The 21,769-nt window shown below is 44.7% G+C and overlaps 1 protein-coding gene across 2 annotated transcripts in view; it reads left to right on the top strand.

The window, feature by feature from the left end:
- Positions 1–11,769, top strand: part of C5 (complement C5) — an 85,806-nt gene extending 74,037 nt beyond the window's left edge. The window contains exons 34-41 of one of the 2 annotated variants that reach the window (XM_065947137.1): positions 980–1,082; positions 1,447–1,521; positions 1,634–1,739; positions 2,871–2,954; positions 3,853–3,942; positions 6,113–6,196; positions 10,572–10,710; positions 11,262–11,769. In XM_065947137.1, the coding sequence (XP_065803209.1) occupies positions 980–1,082; positions 1,447–1,521; positions 1,634–1,739; positions 2,871–2,954; positions 3,853–3,942; positions 6,113–6,196; positions 10,572–10,710; positions 11,262–11,400 (820 nt within the window). In that variant the 3' untranslated portion in view covers positions 11,401–11,769. The remainder of the gene's footprint in view (positions 1–979; positions 1,083–1,446; positions 1,522–1,633; positions 1,740–2,870; positions 2,955–3,852; positions 3,943–6,112; positions 6,197–10,571; positions 10,711–11,261) is intronic. The other variant, XM_065947138.1, reaches the window with a different exon arrangement.
- Positions 11,770–21,769: the final 10,000 nt, after the last annotated feature.

The following is a 21,769-nucleotide window of genomic DNA, read 5'->3' as shown; positions in this document are numbered from 1 at the left end:
CAGGAATCTAAAACTCAACCTTTGCAGAACACACTCCGATCCAGTCGCTACCCCACCAGCCTTCTCCTCTTTTAGCATTAACTCTGATTAATTGTAGCAACAGGCCTCTCTGCCTCTCAAAACAAAGTCTTGGAATTATAACTTTAAAGCACAAGTTTATACTTTTTCACAATTAATTTTACAAATAAGAAAATGAACTCTAGAAAGGGGAAGTAATTTGTAGAACTTTCTCAGCAGAACTAGGATAAAACCCAAGTTTCCTAATTCCCCATTTCAGTATTCTTTTCTCTCATACCAGAGAGGCAAAAACAAAATAAGTCTAATTGCCCATGTTACTCCCTCTGCCTTTCTCCTCAGCTTCCCCACAAGCACAATTCCTGGACAAAGGGTAGTCCTTGAAACATTTTTTTAAAATAAAATATCTATTGTGAAAATTGTAGAAAATAGAGAAAAACATGGGAAAGAAAAGAGATAATCTCTTATGACCTCATCTTCCAGAGAAGGCAGCTGCTCGAGCAGCGTTCCCTCCAGTCTCTTTCTGAACATGCTTACCGAGGCTCTTACCAAGATGCAGTTAATTTTTTCTCTTCAAATATGCTCTGCTAGAGAAAGAACTAGGATGAGAATCAATAGACTTATGAAGCCCTGAGGTGAGCCAGTCACGTGACCATGAACAAATACCTTACCTCCACCCTCAGTCTCCTCAACTAGCTAATTAAGAGATTGGACGGAATAGCCTCTGTGATCTCCTCCAGCTCCAGAATGGTGGTCCGCCGAGGTTACTGGTCAAGTGAGGACAGGCTTGGGAGAGATGGCGCAGGGATCGCTTTAAAATTCAGAGAATATAACACATACATCATAAAGAAGCAAATAATTGGAGACTCAAATTAGAAAGTTAAAGCCTACCAAGGAACAGGCCTTTTCTTCAAGAATCTTATCCATTTACCTGTTTCATGTCCTCATCTCTACCTTATTTCAGCTACAAGCTCGGCAGTGAAGAATCGTCATCTGGGTCCTCCCATGCGGTGATGGATATCTCTCTGCCTACTGGAGTCAGTGCAAACCCAGAAGACTTAAAAGCTGTAAATGTCTTCTCTTAAATACTGTTATGGATACTTGCTTTTATTTACTGCATTATTTTACAAAGCTATTTCCATTCATTCTGTGTCACTTTCTTAGACTCTCCCAGAATATTCTTTCCAAGCCGACAATCTACCTAAGTTTTTATTTTTCAAAGTGAACTGGGGCAAGTATTATGTTTGCGTTGACAGAATAATGTGAGTGCGTGTGGTAACACGTTCAGACTCTTTCAAGAGGAGGAGCTGTTCTTCAATGTCTTTAAGTAGTGGATTACATCCCCATGACCTCACATTCCATCACTGGGTGAATGCACTCAAACAGAAAGGTCGCCAAGTTAAATTTGAGCTTTTCTCTTTGTACCCTTAGCTTGTGGAAAGGGTGGATCAATTATTAACTGATTACGAAATCAAAGATGGGCATGTTATTCTGCAACTCAACTCGGTAAGTTCCACCTCTCACCATTTTTCATTTTTTATTACTATTTAACAGCTGCTGCCTAAAATATTCTGAGTCTTTTGTCTCTCGTGATTTTCTTAATCTTTGAATTTGTCAGATTCCTTCCGATGAGTTCCTTTGTGTTCGATTCCGGATAATTGAACTTTTTGAAGTTGGGTTTCTGAGTCCTGCTACTTTCACAGTGTATGAGTACCACAGACCAGGTAATCAACTCTACTCTAAAATTTCTTCTGAAGACTGCTTTGTATTTGTTATGGAATTTGAAGAAAGGCACTTGAGGCCTGCAGATTTTATATATTTTCCTCTCTCAGGGCTCACTCTGCACAAATGTCCCCACTTGGACAAACAACCAGTGGTTGACTCTGAATGAACCACTTCACCTCTCTGGTCCTCAGTCTCTTCCTGTTTAGAATAGGTAAACTGGGCTAGACTGCTCCCACTTAAATTCTTCACCTCAAGTTTATCTTTGGTGTTTACTGTTCCCATTGCATCTCTCCTTTTTAGAGAAGGCCATTTACCCTACTATTACTTTCAGTTTTCACAGAATCAGCTTCTCCTCCACCTATATTCTCATCACATTTTGCAGAGAGCTCTATCACAGCACCTGCCACATTGCATCATTATTATTTGTTTGCATGTCTTTGTGCACACCCCAGAATATTTTCATCCTTCTGTCCCGAGTATCTAACCCAGTGTCAGGCACATAACGTATGTCAATAAATGTTGAATGAATGACCTCTGCATTTGATCATTTAGCCACTTCTGATAACTCTCCACTTCTGGAGAGCCCTTTGGTTCACAAGGCAGAAGACTTCACTTTGGACAGTTCTACTTGTTAAAACTCTTAAAAGTGAACCAAAACTCTGAGACCCATTCAATCTAGTTTCACTTTTGAAATCATAGATTATGATACTTAGCCTCTCCTTGAAAAAGAACTACACATACACACACACATATGTGTGTGTTTTTTTTCTCCTCCTGAACAATAGAAAAAAAAAATGTTTTTCTTCTCTAGCCTCAATAATTACCAATTGTAATTCTTTCAATAGACTCTCATGTAACATTATTTATTTCTTCTCATTCATTGAAATACCAAATACTTTCATTCTCAGAAATGAATATGCAAGAGTAAGATTTCAAGCACACAGCGGGGAATATTTTGAGGGTAGAGGGGCCTGTGTTAGGACAGACAGTTCCTAATTTAACTTTCCTGGACCTCAGCTACATAAAGAAGGTTTGGAGTGGGTGATCAAGGAGCCATGGGCGAAATTCATTGATGGGTAAATTGTGTGTTCGCCAAGCCACCTCTTCTAACTGCACTTTCACTGCCACAGATAAACAGTGTACCATGTTTTATAGCACGTCCTACGCCAAACTTCAGAAAGTCTGTGAAGGAGTAGCATGCAAATGTATCGAAGGTAAGCTTCATTTAATGTGTTCAGGCTGTATTCTTGTTTAAAGCAGCCACTCATAATCTGGGGCTAATCTGGGGGAAGCCGTTTGACAAACTGTCATTTCTCAGAAGAAGAAATGTAATCTCATCTGATGGAAAGCTCATTCCTTGAGCGCTGTAAGGCTACATCTTGACAGCTCCAGAACAACCTGATAGTTCCTTCCGTGTGGAGAAACACCATCAGGTGGTGTATCATCAGAAAGATAGCATGATGTGAAATCCTTACCTTTGACCTGGTCTTTTTAGTGCAATAGGACCATTGCTTAAGAGAACAGAGGCTCTGGAATGAGCCACTCTCTCCTCTTTCCTTCCCCTAGTCCTCCCCAGTGAGTGACGTTCTCCATTCAATCTTCTGCCAATCAAGGCAGCCTTATTGGCCAAAGAAAAGCCCCAGAACTCAACAATAATCAACTGCCGACTCCATGAGGGTCTGAGTTGATTTTGGTTTTCTTTTGTTTTTCAAAATCCCTAAAATCTACACATTTCTTAGGTACTTATTTCTCCTTACAGCATAAATCAGTCATCAATTTGGTTCCTTCAAGAGATTTTTGATAGCACTCAAAATGGGAAAATGTCCTCCTCTCTTCAGTGAAGCATATATATTTCTGAAGAGCTGAGTGTGGAGTGACTACCTATTCTAAGCCCCATGTTCAAGATTTTGTTTTTTGTTTGTTTTTGTTTTGGTTTTGGTTTAAATACTGTTTCACTTTATGGAAGAGGAGAAAATGGACAAGGTCTTAGGAATCTGATATTTGTAAGATTATATTGGATTGTCTCAGGGCAGATAGAGAAAACTGTGTTTACTTCCAAAGGTGTCTGTTCCTTACGTTAACCCAACTTGTGCTGTCTTTCACAAAATCCAGCTGACTGTGGGCAAATGCAGGCAGAATTGGATCTGACAATCTCTGCAGCTACTAGAAAAGAAACAGCATGTAAACCAGAGATTGCATATGGTAAGTTTGAAAGTTTAATATATAGTTCCATTAAGCATGACATTTTATGAAAACACGATCAGTTAGGAAGATCTACAACTTTACACAGTGATTACACAGATGCAACATTCCATGTGCTCCCTTGAAGGAAAATGTCATCAATTTTCAGCATTAACATGCAAAGTTATTTATCCTTCAGCAAAGAAATATGATTTTCATTAAAAATGATAGGAGTGTGGTGCACACACAGCCAAAACAGTTTATTCCACCAGACCCCACTGAATTAAAAGTGCTAAAACATAGTCAAAGAGAACATTTGAGAAGCCACAGAGGTATATGATTTCACTACTGCATTCTTCTGGTTGATCAAGCAAGAAACAGAAACAAAGATGGTTTGTGGGGTCTGAGTGTTTTCCAAAATCCCTCCAAAGACAAGGTAAAAATATCAGTACTAAATAATTTTTAATATATCACCACTGCAGTCCACATTTGGGACTCTCTCCGTTTCAAAAGGAGCATCTTCTTCTTCTTGTCCAGATCTCAGAACTAAATCAAATGCCCAAGTAGAGTTGTAGATACAAGTTCCTCATAGAATTAGATCCTTTGTTTTCTATCTATAGCTTCTAATGTTTACTTCTGTCTTTTTTAAGAAAAAGAGAATGAACAGATAGTACACTATTTCAAATTTTTCTTGACAACTGGTAGGAGGGTTTTTATAAATAAATAAGTACAGTGCTGTTCATGGAGCCGTTAGCGTTTACCAATTGTTTTCATATGTGGTCTCTCACTGGTGTCCCATGAGCCTCCTTGGAGGTAACAGTGAAGAAACTGAGGCTCTGAGACACTAAATAATTTGCTCAAAGTCATGCAGGAAGTAAGTAATAGAACTAGGATACATTCTGGTCTCTAGTATTATTTCTAGTAGCTAACTCTGAACTCTATTTATGGAAATAGCAGCCATGAGAATGAATCTTGTGTGGCTCATGATCTTTCTTTCCTTCAAATTCATCTTTAGTTTTTAAAAAATGCTAAAAGTTGCCTAACTCAGCCAAGACCCACTGCAACTTTCAAAATATCTGAAACTTGAAGAGAATTCTATATTGTTTTAATAATTTTCCCCTAAAATTTAGATCCAGATTAATTCTTTCCACCATAATAAAACAATTTTAATTCTTAAATATAAAAAAAAAATCTGTTTTAACACAGAGAGTACATGCAATCAGGATTTAGTTTACCACATTCAAGAAAAAGCTTAGCAGGCTCTTTTGGAGCTACAGGTTAATGATGGAATCACAGAATAGAAACAAAATTAAATAGTTCCTTCACTCCGCCTATGCCTACAGGAGGTTCATTGCCCATATCTACTATAAAGAATTAAGAATCTGAAATTTAGGACATTGTTTAAGCCACTAATTTACACAGCCTTTGGTTTTGCCACAGTGAGTTTGTTCATTGAGCTCTATGTCTTGCTAGCTAGCTAGGATCTCAAAAATGAACAAAAAATTTTAGGTTGACCCCAAAGAAAGCAAAAACAAGAGGATTTTTTCTCAGGTCACAAAGAAGAGTCGGACCCCTTCAAGCTGGTCATTTCAGAAGTGAAGTCAAACATACCATAGGTTAAAAATTGATGCCTGAATGAAGGGAAGACAGGCTTGAGAATGTCACATATCAAATAGCTGCCAATCCAAGCAAAGATGAGTTGGAAAACAGAGTCCTATCAAAAACCGAAGATCAAAACCAATAAAAGTAATTGAGGAATGGAGGCAAGGGAACACAGAGACTCCCGTGACAGGTCAGAATGATAGATACAGGACCCCTCTGTGGGCATGCAGAGAAGGAATAGGCTCTTCATCTTAAAAGATCAGAATCTGAGCTTTACATCTAAGGCTTATTTTGTTTGTTTTGTGTGCTTTTTTAAATTTAATATTGTTCGTACCCTAATCAGCCTGTTCTGTAACCGTGGGCAGAGTGACTCTGTGGCTCTCAGCAGGGTGACTCCTTACAGTCATGACCAGTAGAATCTCGCTGGGAGTGCTGGGAAGCCTTCTTGGAAGAAATGAGATTTACCACAGGGTGCCCATAAGAGCTTGCTAACCTCATTTTTGTTTGTTTGACAGACTCTGTCTTCTACTGGACATGGCATTAGTGGTAATAAGCATAAATTATTGTGTGTGTGCTTTTTTTTTACCAGCTTATAAAGTTGAGATCACAGCTGTCACTGAAGAAAATGCTTTTGTTAAGTACACCGCAACTCTCCTGGATATCTACAAAGCTGGTAAGAATTCATTCACTAGTTCTTTTATTCAACAAATATTTAGTCCTTACTATGTGGCAGGCATTATATTCGACACAAAGGATATAACTTGAATAACACAGTCAGAGTTCCTGCCTTCATAAAGTTTATATTCTATTCGAGGAGACACATTTTTTAAAAAAGGAAATGGACAAAATAAACAGTCACAAAGTACTATATTTGAAACAGACATGGAGTTAATAGGGGAAATACCTTCAGAGTGATAACAGATGGCATCTTTTAGGAGGTGACATTAAGAGTTAGCTATTCTTAAAGGCAAGAGGAGAGGGAATCAGATGGGCAGGAGCTGGGTCGTAGCGGGGTTTATAAGGCAAGGTGAGCAATTTGGATTTTATTCTAGAAGTTCAAAGGGTAGCTAATAAATGGTTTTAGGTGGGCAAGAAACATTTTCTGATTTATGATTTTAAAAATCATTCTGGCTTCAATTGAAGGGAGCAAGAGCTGAAAGAGGGAAACCAGTTAGGAGCATCTATGAAGTGCAGAGGCTTGGCTCAAAGGCCATGCGAGTTTTGGTAGGACAAATGAGCTTTAGTAACCAATACAATAAAATGAATTCATATGTAAACAGCACATAAAACAACAGTAATGTTCCCTTTTATTCCCTAAGTAAGCTAACCTACAAATTTTATAAAATTGCTTGTCAAATGATATAAATGGTAAAACGAATGATTCATTAAATCATATTTAATTCCAAATAAGTTTTTGTTGGTTTGTTTTGTTTTATTTAGAAATTGTCAGTGTTATTTTGTTTGACTCACTGAAGGGGGCCTCTGTTTGAGCTTTGATTTGACAACAAGAAACCACATCGAATTTTTCCAGTTATGTCTCTATTGAATTGATAATCATTACATGACATCTAACCTCAAAAAATAATTTCTTCTAATAGCAACAGTATTGTGCAAAGTACTGAACACTTTCTCAGTTTCTGCTAAGCCAGCAGTAATTACATTCAAATGTTTCTAGTCTTTATGATACCATCTAATATTTTCATGTATTTAATATATATCTATTATCAGCTAAATTATAAAAACAATTTATTGAAATGTTATGTTTAATTTTTCTAATTTTCTTAATTTTTATTCCCCTTCAACCCTCGGAGTTTTACAAACATAATTGACAAAGTTTCAGAATTCATGTTTTAAAAAACTAAAAATTCATCTACTTTTGCTTTCATCACCAAAAGCAAAGACACTTTCATACAGTTAGCTTTTCCGTTAAGTTGATATTTTATTTTGTTCTATATCAAATGCATACCATTCTTCACTTTGTAACAACTCTTGCTTCATTTTCATATTTCCTTTACTTATTTTTATATGATCAGTTTTACCATTTATTCATTAATGTTTCAGCTTATTAAAGCTGAAATATTTTTTCTTGAATATCTTAAGGTGATATTGACATAACTGCTAGAATATCATACACAAATCACTAAAAAGTATATATACATATGTATGTATATATACACTTTCTAAATGCTTACTCCTGTGTCTGAAAGTGAATCTATCAGGTGATGTGATTTATAAACTACCTTTGCAGTTTTAGCACTATTGGCTGCCTTTCAACGTGCCAATATTTTTCCGACTTTTATTATTGCAATGTTTGAGGTCTCCAGACTACTTCTTTATTCTGTCTAGCGTGCATTAGGTGTGTGGTTGTGAATATCAAATTTATGAAAACAGTATTTAAAGTGACGCTTGTTTGTCTTGTGTCTTTGGCTGCGTCATCCGGAGACGCTTGGCTCAGAAGACACCACACTGAAACAGCTGTAAATCTCAGGGTTTTTACTAAAGCCCCAGATTTCTCCCTGACACCACATTTGTGCCCATAAGGAGTCGGTGTAACTATTCCTCATTGACACCTTTGTTCTCAGATTGATACGTGGTCCTTCCTGTGCCCTGACTTCAACAAAACCAGCCCTCCTCAGAGTCTCTGATGTTTCATTTTAAGTTATTCAAATCATGTTTTATATTAAATAGTTGATTTTCTAGAAGATGATTGAAATTTTATTACCTCGTTTATATTTCTCAAAAGCTGTGTTCTCCTTTCAGTAGGTATAAATTTTGCTGTAAGTAGGACCATAAATCTAAGTTGTGGCACTTCGCTTTCACTTTTTTTTTCTTTTGAAATGCTATCAAGTATTTCAGATCTGAAAATGTTTATTTTTAACCATACACTAGACTTTAAAATTCTAATAATACTTTCCAAATTTTTCTTTGCTTGATCAACACTCTGACAACATTTTTTCCTGACTTTTGTTATTTCAAATGTTTCACTGTGTGAAGTTGATTTGTGATTTTTCCCCATTGATGATCACAAGTGTTCTTTATTTATAACATGATTGCCGTTTTGACAAAATAGGTAAGCATTCTTAGCACTTTGATCTTTTCATAACCCAATTTTCAAGCACTTTTACATCCAACATACGTATCATAAGCAATAAGACATTCCTATTTTTACCAAAATAATCAAGTGCTTTTCATTCCAGAAATACAAATTACTTATTTTGTATCAATTATTGCCTATATCAAAAGATAATCCAGACTGTTCTGAACTTTGGGCAGAATCAGATGATTCCCAAGCTGTAGTTCTTTGTTGCCATCATTTCTTCTCTGTTCTGTCCGTTCAGAAGACTCACGTTTATGATATTTAAAAGGAAATGTTAAGAAAGTTTTGCATACTTTGTTATCTCTTCATTCTGGCTCTTCATTTTTAACATATATAGATTTTTAATTTATATAAAATATGAAAACACCACACATTTACCACTTACACAAGAAGTGCTGCTAAAAATAAGCCAAAACAAAAACTAAGCTGTTTAGAATGAAGGGCAACTATGTAGTCCAGGGATAATGATGCTCTTATCCTGTGACTGGTGTCTCTCCTAAAATACAGGTGAGGATACAAATGGAAAAAGATGAGTGACTGTTGAAACTGAGGTTAATTATTCTCCCTTCTGAATATGCGTGACATTTTCCATAACAAAAGGTTTTTAAAATTATAAGACCCCCCGCTGACATGAAAGGGGCTGACTTGGCAAAGAGTGCTGGGAAGGTTGTTTGGATGTTGCTGCAACAGGAAGTCACGTATGAATGGTCACCAGCAGAGCCTAAGCACGTTAGCTTGAACTGACGTGGGTGCCATGTAAATTATTTTACTAATTAAAGTTTACCACTCATGCAGTTACTATTATCTGCTATTTAGCAACAGCTTCAGAAGTTTTTCAGGATTTAATAATCAGGATGACTCAGCCAGAGTTTCAGAAAAGGCAGTGGCAGCCCACTCCAGTACTCTTGCCTGGAAAATCCCATGGACAGAGGAGCCTGGTAGGCTACAGTCCATGGGGTTGCTAAGAGTCGGACATGACTGAGCGACTTCACTTTCACTTTTTACTTTCATGCGTCGGAGAAGGAAATGGCAACCCGCTCCAGTGTTCTTGCCTGGAGAATCCCAGGGATGGGGGAGCCTGGTGGGCTGCCGTCTATGGGGTCGCACAGAGTCGGACACGACTGACGTGACTTAGCATCAGCCAGAGTTTAATAACTGGATACCAGTCCTGAATATATAGCAATGAATGCCGTGTCCTGGCCTCAAGAAGTTTCCAGCCTAGCAGAGGAGTCAGGCATGTGGAGGGAAACATTATGATAGAAATTCAAGTGTAATTGGAGTAAGTAGAAAACACATACTTAGGACAAAGAGCACCAGGGAATGTTTACTGAACACTGGGAGAATTGAAGATGTATTTAAAGATGGGTGAAAGAAGGAAAGTGAAAATCGCTCGGTCATGTCTGACTTTCTGCGACCCCATGGAATAGTTTATGGAGTTCTCCAGGCCAGAATACTGGAGTGGGTAGCTAGCTGTTCCCTTCTCCAGGGGATCTTCTCAACCCAGGGATCGAACCCAGGTCTCCCACATTGCGGGTGGATTCCTTACCAGCTGAGCCACCAGGGAAGCCCCTCAACTCTGGAAAGGGTCTGTTAATTCCTGGTTCTAATGAAAAGCACTTAAATAGTGCTTACTGTGTTCCAAGCGCTTTTCATGTTTTATCGCATTTAACCTCACAGCAGTTCTGCAGGGTAGGTTTTACTGTGATGCCCATTTGGGGGACGAAGGATCTGAGCCTCATTTGTTCAGGCACACAGCTAGGAAGTGGCAGAGCTGGGGTTTAGCCTGGGGAGCCTGATCCCAGAGTCTGAAGTCTTAACCACAGGGACAGTGCCAATAGCCATCAGCCTGTCGATGGAAATTTACACTGAATAATAAATAGCCATGAGGAACTAGAATGCTAAAAGAGTTGAAAACTGTGACGTGTGATAACCTTGCGTGTGTGTCTCTCAGGAGAAGCTGCTGCTGAGAGAGATTCTGAAATTACCTTCATTAAAAAGGCAACCTGCTCCAACGCCAACCTGGAGAAGAGAAAACAGTACTTGATTATGGGCAAAGAGGCCCTGCAGATAAAACACAATTTCCGTCTCAAGTAAGTCACCAGTGTTTTTGAGTCTCTGATCTTCCATCCAAAACGGAGTGCAGTTTATTCTTAAACCCACCACGTGTTTCTTTCGTGCCCTGCTGTTAACCCACAAACCATTAGGAGCAGACACGAAATCACGTGAGCTTAAAACAAAGCACTCCTCAAAGCCAGCAGGGCAGCTGAGGTCTCGCTGAGGATACACCCACCGAGTGCCCAGGTCTGACGGCTGATCCGCGGGCGCATCAACTCCCCCGTTACCGCGTCTGCTCTCTCAGACGGCTCTGTTTGTAAGAGGACGGTGTTTGGATACACGTTTTATTACCTGTTTGTTTAAAAATAGACATTGAAACAGATGTTGTTCCTGCCTTTAACCAGGGGAGCCCCGAGCAGCTCATGACCTCCAGGGTTTGTGGACCTTCCCAGGGAAAGGCCAGTTCAGAGGAGCTTGGCCAGCAGCCTGACCCCTGGGCACCTGAGCGGCTTGGCTCAATTGAATTCAGCTCTTCTCTCTCTGTGGTTACCAACACAAGTGATTCATTTGCATTATTCCTTGGCAGGTACATCTACCCCTTAGATTCCTCAACCTGGATTGAATATTGGCCTACAGACTCCACGTGTCCATCATGCCAAAGATTTTTGAAGAGTCTAGATGAGTTTGCTGAAGACATCTTTTTAAACGGCTGTGAAAGCGCCTGAAGGTCAGCGGCATCCAGTTTGCACTATGGACCCTGTTGTTGAAGTTTCTGCCTTTTTTTCTTTTCAACGTTCACAGCTGGCCTTATTTGGAAAGTTCACTCTACTTAGAATGGGGGACACTTGCTTTTATTAGAGAACAATTTAAGAGCAGTAACTCTCCGAAATGGCATGTCCTTCAGGGGCCTGGAGACAGACGCTCATTCCAAGGTTACTGGACACCAGAAGTAATAAACTGAAACCCTCCTGAAACCTACTGCTCAGGAATGCTTGCTGGGGACAAAGAATAGCCCCACTGAAATGTAGTATCTTACAAAAACATGGCCTTTGCTTGAAAGAAAATACCACGGAACAGAAAACCGATCATTAAAGCCTGACTTTGCTTTCAAAATGTGCGAAAAAGCGTGTTATTTTATGCTAGGTCAGCTGCAACCACAGAAAGACAGGCAAATTGAGAAAGGTGGAGAAGGCCGCCCGGGAAGCCCTCAGCAACCTGAGAAGGAGGGGCCTTGTCCTCGCCGCCTCCTTTCCTGTTGCGCTCTCTGGACCCCCACGCGGATCCTCTACTCCCCTCCTAGCCCTCCCAGCGCCTCCTCATTTCCCCGGAACGTGTTCTCCTGGAAGGCAGGCCCCAGGGCGGCCCCCTGGTGAAGAGAAACCTAGTGGAAACCCAGACACCTTTGCTGCACTCTAACCAGGTCTCTGAGCCCCCTTCAGGATTTATCAATGAGGATTTCTAACAGCAGGCTCGTGGGTAAATGATATTCTGCAGCACTTTAGATCTCATGGAAGAGTTCTCATATTTATTCCCATTTAACGTCTCCAGAATCTCGTGGAGTACGAGAATTATTATTACCCCCATTCCATGAAGACTTGGAGGCCGATGACCCAAAAGACTTTGAGGATGAGGAAATTGAGGCGATTCGCCCAGCCTAGCAAGGGGCAGAGTGGGAGACCAACCCCGAGGCTTGCTCAGTCTGAACACCTCCCTCTTCCACCTCACTGCCCATCCCATTGCTTGTCAGGTTTAATTTCCTATAGACCAAGGCAGGATGTAGATGTGGGTGGAGTGTCTTCCTTGTTTAACCAGCCCCGCTGAAATGTCACAAGGAAACACAAACCCTGGGTGAAACGGCAAAGGTGACTAAAATGCATTCCCTTTTTGAGAAATCTGCATCTTACCGGTTAGCCTTGTGAAGCTACACAAGGCCTTGCACTGTGCCTCATAAGTTAAACTAAGATTTTCCAGCTTCAAGGAACTAAGGATTTATTTTCGTTAATGTCAGAGCTCATGTTGAAGGCACTCCCTTGGCAAAAACAACCCTTGTGCCTAATGTGCCCAAACTTGCTGCCAGCGAGGGGTGAGGGGCCCCCCCAGAGCAGGTCTGCGGTGCCTCCAGGCACCTTCTTGCTGAAGGCTGGGCGGGCAGGACCTCTGCAGCAGCCCCCTCCCCGAGGCCCGGCCGTCTCCGCCTTCTCCTTGAGCATGGCTTCAAGGAGACCAGCCACAGCGGCCTAATTAACTCACAGAGCAACTGAACTTCCAAACTTCAAAGCAGGCCTTTGTGAGTGAACCTGGCTCCACTGAAAAACCCACCATCCCGTCTTCAGCAAACTCCTAAGGACTTAAACATACTTCCTTAGCGAGGCGTTTGCGGCCCTGCCCACAGCTGGGGCCGCTCCTCGGCCCCCTGCTCCTCTCCTAAGCACTTGCCATGTTTGCTTACTCGTGTACAGGTGTTTGGAGTGCGGCTTCCGGGCCTCACCGGCAGCTCCGTGTGGGCAGAGTCTGGGTCCCCTCTCTGCTGCGGTCTCCTGTGCCTGGCTTCACGCCGAACACATCCTAGGGACTCAGCAAGTGTTGGCGGATTCTAACTCAGACGGGGGTTTGGGAAGCCTCTTCATCTTTCTGATGGCCTGTGAATCAAGGGAGTCGAACACCTTAATGCCTCTTTTATCTAGAGCCCCCAGAAGAAATGTTACAATCTTTCGTTATGAAACGGAAAGCAAGCCCACATGGCATGTGAGCATCCACATGTCAGGTATGTATTTCTGCCCGTAAATGTAATGGGAGCTCAGAGAAGGGAATGAGTAGATGAGCTGGAGGAGCTTCCAGAGGCTTTCTGGAGGACTTTTGGAAAGGCAGAGAGAGGCATAGTGTGTTAGAAGTTGGTAAGAGGTATGCTGCTGTTTTGCTTCTACATCATGTTCGACTCTTTGCAACCCCATGGACTGCGGCCCGCCAGGCTTCCCCGTCTGTGGGATTTTCCAGGCAAGAATACCCCAGTGGCTCAGCAGATAGAATCCACCTCCAATGCAAGAGACACAGGAGATGTGAGTTTGATCCCTGGGTCGGGAAGATCCCCTGGAGAAGGAAATGGCGAACCACTCCAGTATTCTTGCCTGGAAAATTCCACAAACGGAGGAGCCTGAAGGTCTACAGTCCATGGGGTCACAAAGAGTCAGAGAAGTGAGCACGCAGCCCAGGGAGAAGTGGGGGGATCTTCTGGTTAAAGGAAAAAGCATAAGGCAGTTTTCCACTAGGGGTAAGCAAGACAATCTAGCTGGTAAAAAGCTATATGCTTCTTTTAACATGTGTTAGAAAAAAATATACAACTAGCACATCAAAGCCATGATATAAAATTTTCTTTGAAAATAAATGTATTTGTCAAAAAGTCTATTTAAGGAAAAGTTTTTAAGTAAATAAAGGTCTAGGTTGTTCCTAGGGCAAAACTCATGAGGTTGGCATGCACACACTTGAAGTTTAGGAAACCCTGTCTTAAGAAAATATGTGGAATTGACAACCCGCCAAGCTTAAAGCGGGCAGCCTAACTCCTGATTTCTCAGGGAGGGATCTAAGCCAAAGTCATGCTCAGTTTTACTTTCCAGCCCTTGGAATGCTAATTTATTCAGCAACATCCAGAAAAATATGTACTGACTGGTCATCGAAGGTTGGGCCCAGTTCTGGGAGCTTGGTCCCTAGATCCTTGCCCTTGTGGAACTTGGATCCCAGCGAGAGGGGGTGCATGGTAAATAACAGTCAATAATGAGGGGACTGACTTTGAATATCAGCAGGCGATAAAAGAGCTGTGAGAAAAAGAAAAAGCGGAGCAAAGGAGGCTGGGAGTGGTAGAGAGAGGGACTGCGTCTGAGTAGCATAGTCAGGTCAGGGCGGGCTTCGGTGAGTAGTGAGACCCGAGCGAGGTGAACGAGGGAGCCGCATCCTGATCTGAAGACCGAGTTCCAGGCAGAGGGGACAGGCCCGAGCCGAAGGCAGGCGCTCGCCCGGCGTGCTCCGGGAAGAGCAGGGAGGCCGATGTGAGGCTGGTGGAGCTGAAGTCATGGAGGTCCCAGGGACAAGAGCATGCTGGTCACGGATGGGTGCTCATCTTACTCAGAGGGAAAGGTTTGGAGCAGCGCAATGACATGGCCTGTCTTATCTGTTAGAAGGACGATGGTAACTGCTGCACTGAAAGTGAGGCAATGGTACAAATAGACCAGTTAGGCTACTGCTGAAAACCAGGCAGAAGCTGATAGTGACTAAACAAAGTTGAGTTTCCAGAGCTTCTCAGTCAAAGGATGTTAGCGAGAGTTTGTTATAGGATCTGGGCTTGTGATGGGATTATTTGGGGAGGGTTCAGGGAAGTGGGGGCTTCCCTGGTAGCTCAGAGGTTAAAGCATCTGCCTGCAATGCGGGAGACCTGGGTTCGGTCCCTGGGTCGGGAAGATTCCCTGGAGAAGGAAATGGCAACCCACTCCAGTATTCTTGCCTGGAGAATCCCATGGACGGAGGAGCCTTGCGGGCTACAGATCACAGGGTCGCAAAGAGTCAGAAACAACTGAGCGACTTCACTTCACTTCAGGGAAGTGGACTTCGCTCTGGGTTGGATGCGGTCAGGAAGCAGGGGTAATCCTATGATTGGGGGTACTAGTTGTTATCTAATCAGGAGGAAAAAAAGGAGCAGTCACTTATATCAGACGGGAAAGGGGGATATTTGGCCACTTTTTGTGACTGGGATTCCGTACTTATTTTATTCTCTGCTCAAACATGGCTAAGGAGCAGTCTTTTTTTTTTTTTTTTTTGGTAAAGATCCATCTGGTCTGAGGCTGATGTTCTGTGACATCGGACTCCGAGAACGCCACAGCCTGGCCCTGAGAACCAGGCCGGGTCCAAGCGACACCAAGGCGCAGCTGTCGGGGCGGCTCTTCCCTTTCAGACCCTTCCCCCTGGAAGAGGCATACGTGGGACTTCACCAGCAGTCAGTGGGCGGGCCTCCCCCTTCCACTGCAGGGGGCGTGGGTTTGATCCCTGGGCTGGGAACTGAGATCGCGCATGCTGCAAGGTACAGCCAAAAATTTTTCTTTAAAAGTCATATGTAAAAAAAAAAAAAAAAAAAAAAAAAAGTCATATGTGCGCACAGTACACAAATTCGCATGCTATTTCAGAGGCCCCATGCAAGTCCATGCATTGACCTCATGACTGAAAACCCCTGTCTCAGAGCTGGGAATTTAGCAGCCAAATCTGGAAGGTTCTCAGAGATACAAAGTAACTCTGCATCCAAGGGTTTTCCTAGTCCTGAAATCAGATGGATTCTGCGGGTTTATGTGATGTGTCTTGTCACCAGGGGCCTGATCTTTAACTTGAGATTCAATTATCCCTTTATGCCTCTGACTCAGAAAGAAAGGAAGTTAGGAGGAAGAAAGGAAAAATGAAGCAGAGAGGGTGGTGGGTAGGAAGAGATGGGAGGGAAAGAGGGACAGGGTTTTGTTTAAGGACAAGAGGATAAGATGAGAACTCCATTTCTAAGAACCTTCTGGATCCTTCTCAGCTGGCACGGTCCCCATCCTGACAGACATGTTGGCAGAAGCCGGTCTGTTCCTTGGAGCTTGGGGTCCACTCCTTCACTGTTTCCATCATTATAATGAGATGTGTGGTATATTGCGTACACCATCGTGAGTTATATAATCCTAAAGTGTCCGAACCAGGAAGGACCTAGAGCTTACCTCGTCCACTTCCTTCCTTTTCACCTGGGAAAGCAGTCCCAGAAGGGCAGCTGCCGGCGGTCACAGCGCTGCTCAGTGCAAGGGCTGGGGCACAACCCCAAGGCCTCTGACTCTGTGCTCAGGGTTCTTCCCACCATGCAGATGCATGGAGGTTACAGAGAAACCGGGATGGACTCTCTGTAAAGAAGCCTTTTCTTGGAGCCAGAGCCATTCAGAGATAACCTAGGCTTTCCAGGGGGACCAGGGTCCCCATCAGTTCCGCCGTCCAGGGATGCTGCAGACACATTCAAAGTAGGAGGCTGGTCCCAGTGATGTCCAATGTCCCTGCGGCTCCGAGAGACCATTAATAGAAAGGAAAACATCTGTTTTCCTTCCTTAAGCCTCCATGTTCACATCTGAAAACAATTCCCACTCCAGAGGATTTCTGAGAGACTTAAGTGAGATAACACAGATCTTGCACATAGAGTGATGAGCGCAGGGCCTGGCGCAATCAGTGTGATTTGCAGTTGTTAATACAGCCCTGGCTCACGACAAGGGATGAACTCAACCAAGTTCTTGCCTGGCATCGTGCTAACTGCGTTTCGGGGAGCAGCCTCTCAGCATCTCACACCCATCGTGTGAGGACTGTCGTCATCTTTACTTTGGGAAGGAAGCAGCTGAGGCCCCAGGTCTCACACCTTTACGAGCGGTAGGGCCATGACTCAAACGTGCATCTTTTGGGCTCCGGGGACCCTGCTTCTAGCCTCTGAGCTGACTGCGTTTTCCCACACAGGAAGGGCGAGTAGCGTGGTCACCCTGTGATCCTGGCGAAGCTTCTGCCTCCCTGTGCCTCGGCGATGTGTGTTTGCTGGAGGCACTGAGCCGCGTCTGTGCTGGGACCACAGGTGAGGCCGAGGGAGGCAGGTGAGGACTCTGGGTTCAGGGTCCTGGGGCAGTGGGAACGCTGGCGTTGCTGTAGAAAATGAAGGAGGGTGGCACCAGAGATAAACGTCAGAGCTCTGTAAAGCGTATCCTGGAAGCAGCTTCCATGTGGGTAGAACACAGCTGGTAGGACTCTGAATTGACAGGTCTTCCTATGTCGCCTCAAGGATTTTAATCTGCCAGTAGAGTTGCCGTTTTTTCCTTTAAGTTAAAGCCTCCCTAGAGACCATCTAATCAAGCTCTCCCCATTTCACAGAGGAAGAAACAACCCAGGAAAGAGCAGGCACTCTCCCAGGGGTCCCACGAGGGAATCAGGGCTGGACCAGAGCGCCAGGCTCCGCTTCCCCATACCAGCACCCGGGGTCTGTTCCTACCGGCTGGGCCGAAGGGGCAGGCGGGCAGAGACCAGAGCCAGGGGCTGGGGTCCAGGGCTCACATCGCTAGCAGATGAGATGAGAGGAACCAGGACTGTCCTGGAAAGAGTGACTTTCATTTGGCTGGAGTCGTGCGTGTCTACGTGTGTGTGTGTGTGTGTTCTGGCGTTGCTGGGGGTGGGTGGAAAGGGGGGTTGAAGCTGACTAAGACAAGGGAATAGGAGCTAAGGAAAGAATTATATGGCTTAATAAACTTTTTTCCAAACAGAATCTTTAGGAAATTAGAGTCAGGACTGAAGTCTCATTTCTGAGAACAGGGAAAGGAGATGTGGCCAGAGTAGGAGAAAGCAGGGAGAAGGTGTCCTGGGTCAGTCGGGGCCTGGGGCAGGGTTGGTGGGCATTTCTGCTCCTCCTGCCAGCTCCTACCAACTCTAAAGGCAGAGGTCCAACTGTGACTTGCTCAGTAATTAGATGCTGGGTGTGGAGATTACAGCGGCCTCTCTGACTGGGCTTCCCAGGTGGCGCTAGTGGTAAAGAAACTGCCTGCCAATGCAGGAGACATAAGAGATGCGTGTTTGATCCCTGGGTCGGGAAGAGCCCCTGGAGGCGGGCATGGCAACCCACTCCAGTATTCTTGCCTGGACAATCCCACGGACAGAGGAGCCTGGCGGGCCCGTCCATAGGGTCGTGAAGAGTCGGACACGGCTGAAGCAGCTTAGCATGTTCCATGTGACTGCAGTGTGTGTGTGTGTGTAAGAGATGGACACAGAGAAAGAAGCGGTCACCTCGGGGAAGAAGTAAGCGCTGCCCCGTGGCGGCCGGCTCTGGTCTCCCAGTCATATAGCTTTCTGTGCCTCTGTTCTCTGCTTTGGAAGCGAGGCAGTCATTTCAGCCAGCCCGACGTACAGGGCTGTTGCAGGATGAAATTGGATCGAACACGTGAGAGAACTTTTAAGCTATAGGATTTTGAACAAATACGGTAATGGCATCAATAATCAAAAGCATCTTTGTGCGCAGATACCACAGGCAGAGACTGCCTGGTGAGCGTTTAAAAGACTCAGAGAGGGTCTGCTCTCTTCATCGCCCCCAGGGCGTCAGATTTCGCTGTTAGAGCTTCATTCCTTTGGCTCTGCAGGCTGGCAGTCTTAGAGCAGGGTTTTCAAGGTGCTGAAACACGCATTCTCAGGCCCCACCTCAGACGGACTGAATCAGAAACTCTAGAAGGGAGTACTGAAATCTATACTTTAAACATTTTCAGAAAATATCATAGGTACATTACAATTAAGTATTGTTCTAGAGCTTGTGAGAATGCAGAGCCTAATTTTGTGGGTCTGGGGTGGCCGGAGACTCTGCATCTCCCAGGTGATGCCTGTGGTGCTGGTTCTTGGGCCTAACAAGTTTCCAGATTGCTCCATAAATCAGGGATTCCCCCATGAACGGAAGCAACTGTTTATCAGCCAGCACTTTAGTTGAGAACCATTGCGCCCAAGGCCTTGCAGAAAACTCCGAGGGATTCTGGGGACAAGAGAAACACAGCTTCAAAGAGAAAGAGGTCTTGAGAAAAAAGAGGAGGTAGGAGGTGCTAAAAGAAAACTAAATCGTCTTTGTAGAATGTGGCCAGAGGAGGTCTGGGCGTCAATTAATCCTTCAACTCGCCAAGAGCCTACTGTGTTAGGCACTGTGATACGTTCGGCACATTCATCAGCTTGATGAATCTACAGACAACCCCGTGAGTTTGGTACAGAGGAATAAACCAAATAAAAAGAGGTTAAATGACGCCCCAGTAGGTGGTGGAGCAGGGATTGAGAACTCAGGCAGGCTGACTCATTAGCACTGATTCCGCCTCAAATTTGGTCTCTGCCCTCAGGAAGCTTACAGTCCCCTGAGGAATCTGGGCGAGGACTGATAATGGCCCACACCTGGACGATGCCCCGTCTGGCCCTGTATTTCGAGAACCTTACATACAACTGCTACTTTAGCTCTTGTAGCCACTCTCCGAGACCAGCAAGGCACAAACGCGCGGGCCTGGCTGTGCGTGGAAGTGCCCGAGACAGGCTTCTGTGCTCCTGTGGGCGGGTGCATAGCAGAGACTCGTATCTCCCGGTGATCAGCGTCCCGAGCAGGAAAGCTCCGGCTCAGGAAGAGCCCAGGCAAGGGGCCTCCAGAACCGAGTCCGAGTCCCCCTCGGTCCTCAGCTTCTCACCCCTCCCAGCGTCCCAGGCCCGCCTCCAGGATGGCCTCACTGTGCTGGAGGGCAGGGGCACCTACCACCCACTGCGGCTCCTGCCCCAGACCCACGTTCACACAGCGGAAAGCCCTGCCTGCCCCAGGCAGGCCTGCAGAGGCCAGGCGGCCACCCCTGCAGACAGGTGCCGGGGAGGGGCCAGCTGCGGGGCTGATTGCTGCTGCTGCGGCCGCCGAAGGCCCCTACCCCAGCTCCAACCTGCCCCCAGCCCCATTTCTAGCACATGCCCTCTCTCCCTCCCTCCCCCGCATGCCAGAGATCACTGCCTTGGCACTGGGGATTCAGAAGGACGCCTAACAAATGATCACTGACCCAACATCTTGGCAAACCTATTTGATGATACATTCCAAGAGCCAAGATGTGTTTACATCCCTTGATCCAGTAATCTTCCTCCTGCTGGATTATTTATATAAATTCCCAAAAGTAGGGGGAGAAAAAAGTTCATACACAAAGATCTTCTATGCAGGATTATTTATTCAGTAAATATTTACGGAGTTATTTCTCTGTGCCAGACACAGTTCTAGATGGTGTAATCAAGATAAACAAGGTCCCTGCTTTCCTAGGGATTCTGGGGAGAAGGACAATAAATACCCACATAAATGAGAAAAATAATCTATTTACTAAATTCTCTGCAGGGAATTAAAGGTCAGCAATGGAGAAAAACTGAGTGACTGCTCTCGATGGGGTGGTCGGGGGTCTTTTTGTTGTCACTGTTCAGTCGCTAAGTTGTGTCCGACACTTTGCGACCCCACGGACTGCAGCAAGCCAGCTTCCCTGTCCTTCACCATCTCCCGGAGTTTGCTCAAACTGATGTCAATCGAGTCAGTGATGCCATCCAACCATCTCATCCTCTGTCACCCTCTTCTCCTCCTGCCCTCAATCTTTCCCAGCATCAGGGTCGTTTCCAATGAGTCCGTTCTTCACATCAGGTGGCCAAAAGATTGGAGCTTCAGCTTCAGCAGCAGTCCTTTGAGTGCTTTCTTTTGGATGGACTTGATGATGGGGTGGTCGGGGAAGTTCTCTTAGAGGTCACTAAATAAGATGACGTTTAAGCTGAGATTCTCAGACAAAAAGGGGCAGTCACACAGACCTAGAGGAGATCATTCCAGAAAGGAGGCCAGTGATCCAGGGAACTGCAAGCAGGCTTCTGTGGCTGGGTCAAAGCAAGCAAGTGATGGGAAATGAGGTCGGAGGATGGGAGGGACCAGATCAATAGGATTTTGTAAGCATGAGTGAGGTGTTCGGATTTGATTCAGCAGAGAGCACTGAGCAAAGCAGATAAGACCACGTTACAGATAAAAAGGGGGCAGGGAGGGAGACCAGCTCGGAGCGATTGCAGCTGTCTTGGCAAGAAGTGAAAGCAGCTCCAACTAGAATGGTAGAAGTGAAGAGACGAGGATGGATCTGGGATACTTTTGGAGCTAGGGCTGAAAGAGTTTGCTGAAGGAGTTGGGACGGGGGTGGTGGAAGCAGAGGACTCGAGGTTTACTCAGGGATTCTTGGCTCGAGCTGCAGCAGGTGCCGTTCATACCCCTGGGGGAAGCAGGAGAAAATGCAAACTTAGGAAAACGAGGAAGGAAGATGTGGGCTGAACTGTGTCTCCCCTAAAAGATCCGCTGGAATCCTCCCCCACCCAGCACCTCAGAATGGAAATGGGGTTGGAAATAGGATTGTTGCCGGGGTCGTTAGTCCAGGTAGGATGAGGTCATACTGGAGGAGGGTGGGTCTCTCCTCTAATGTGACCAGGGTCCTTAAAAGAAACACACAGGGAGAACACAGACTCTGGAAGGAAGCCAGCCACGTGGAGAATTTGATTGGCAGGCAGTAG

This window comes from Muntiacus reevesi, chromosome 10, assembly GCF_963930625.1.
Source record: "Muntiacus reevesi chromosome 10, mMunRee1.1, whole genome shotgun sequence".
NCBI classification, from domain to species: Eukaryota; Metazoa; Chordata; class Mammalia; order Artiodactyla; family Cervidae; genus Muntiacus; species Muntiacus reevesi.
Note: the sequence above shows the minus strand (reverse complement) of the source record. Positions and strands in the feature narration are given on the sequence as shown.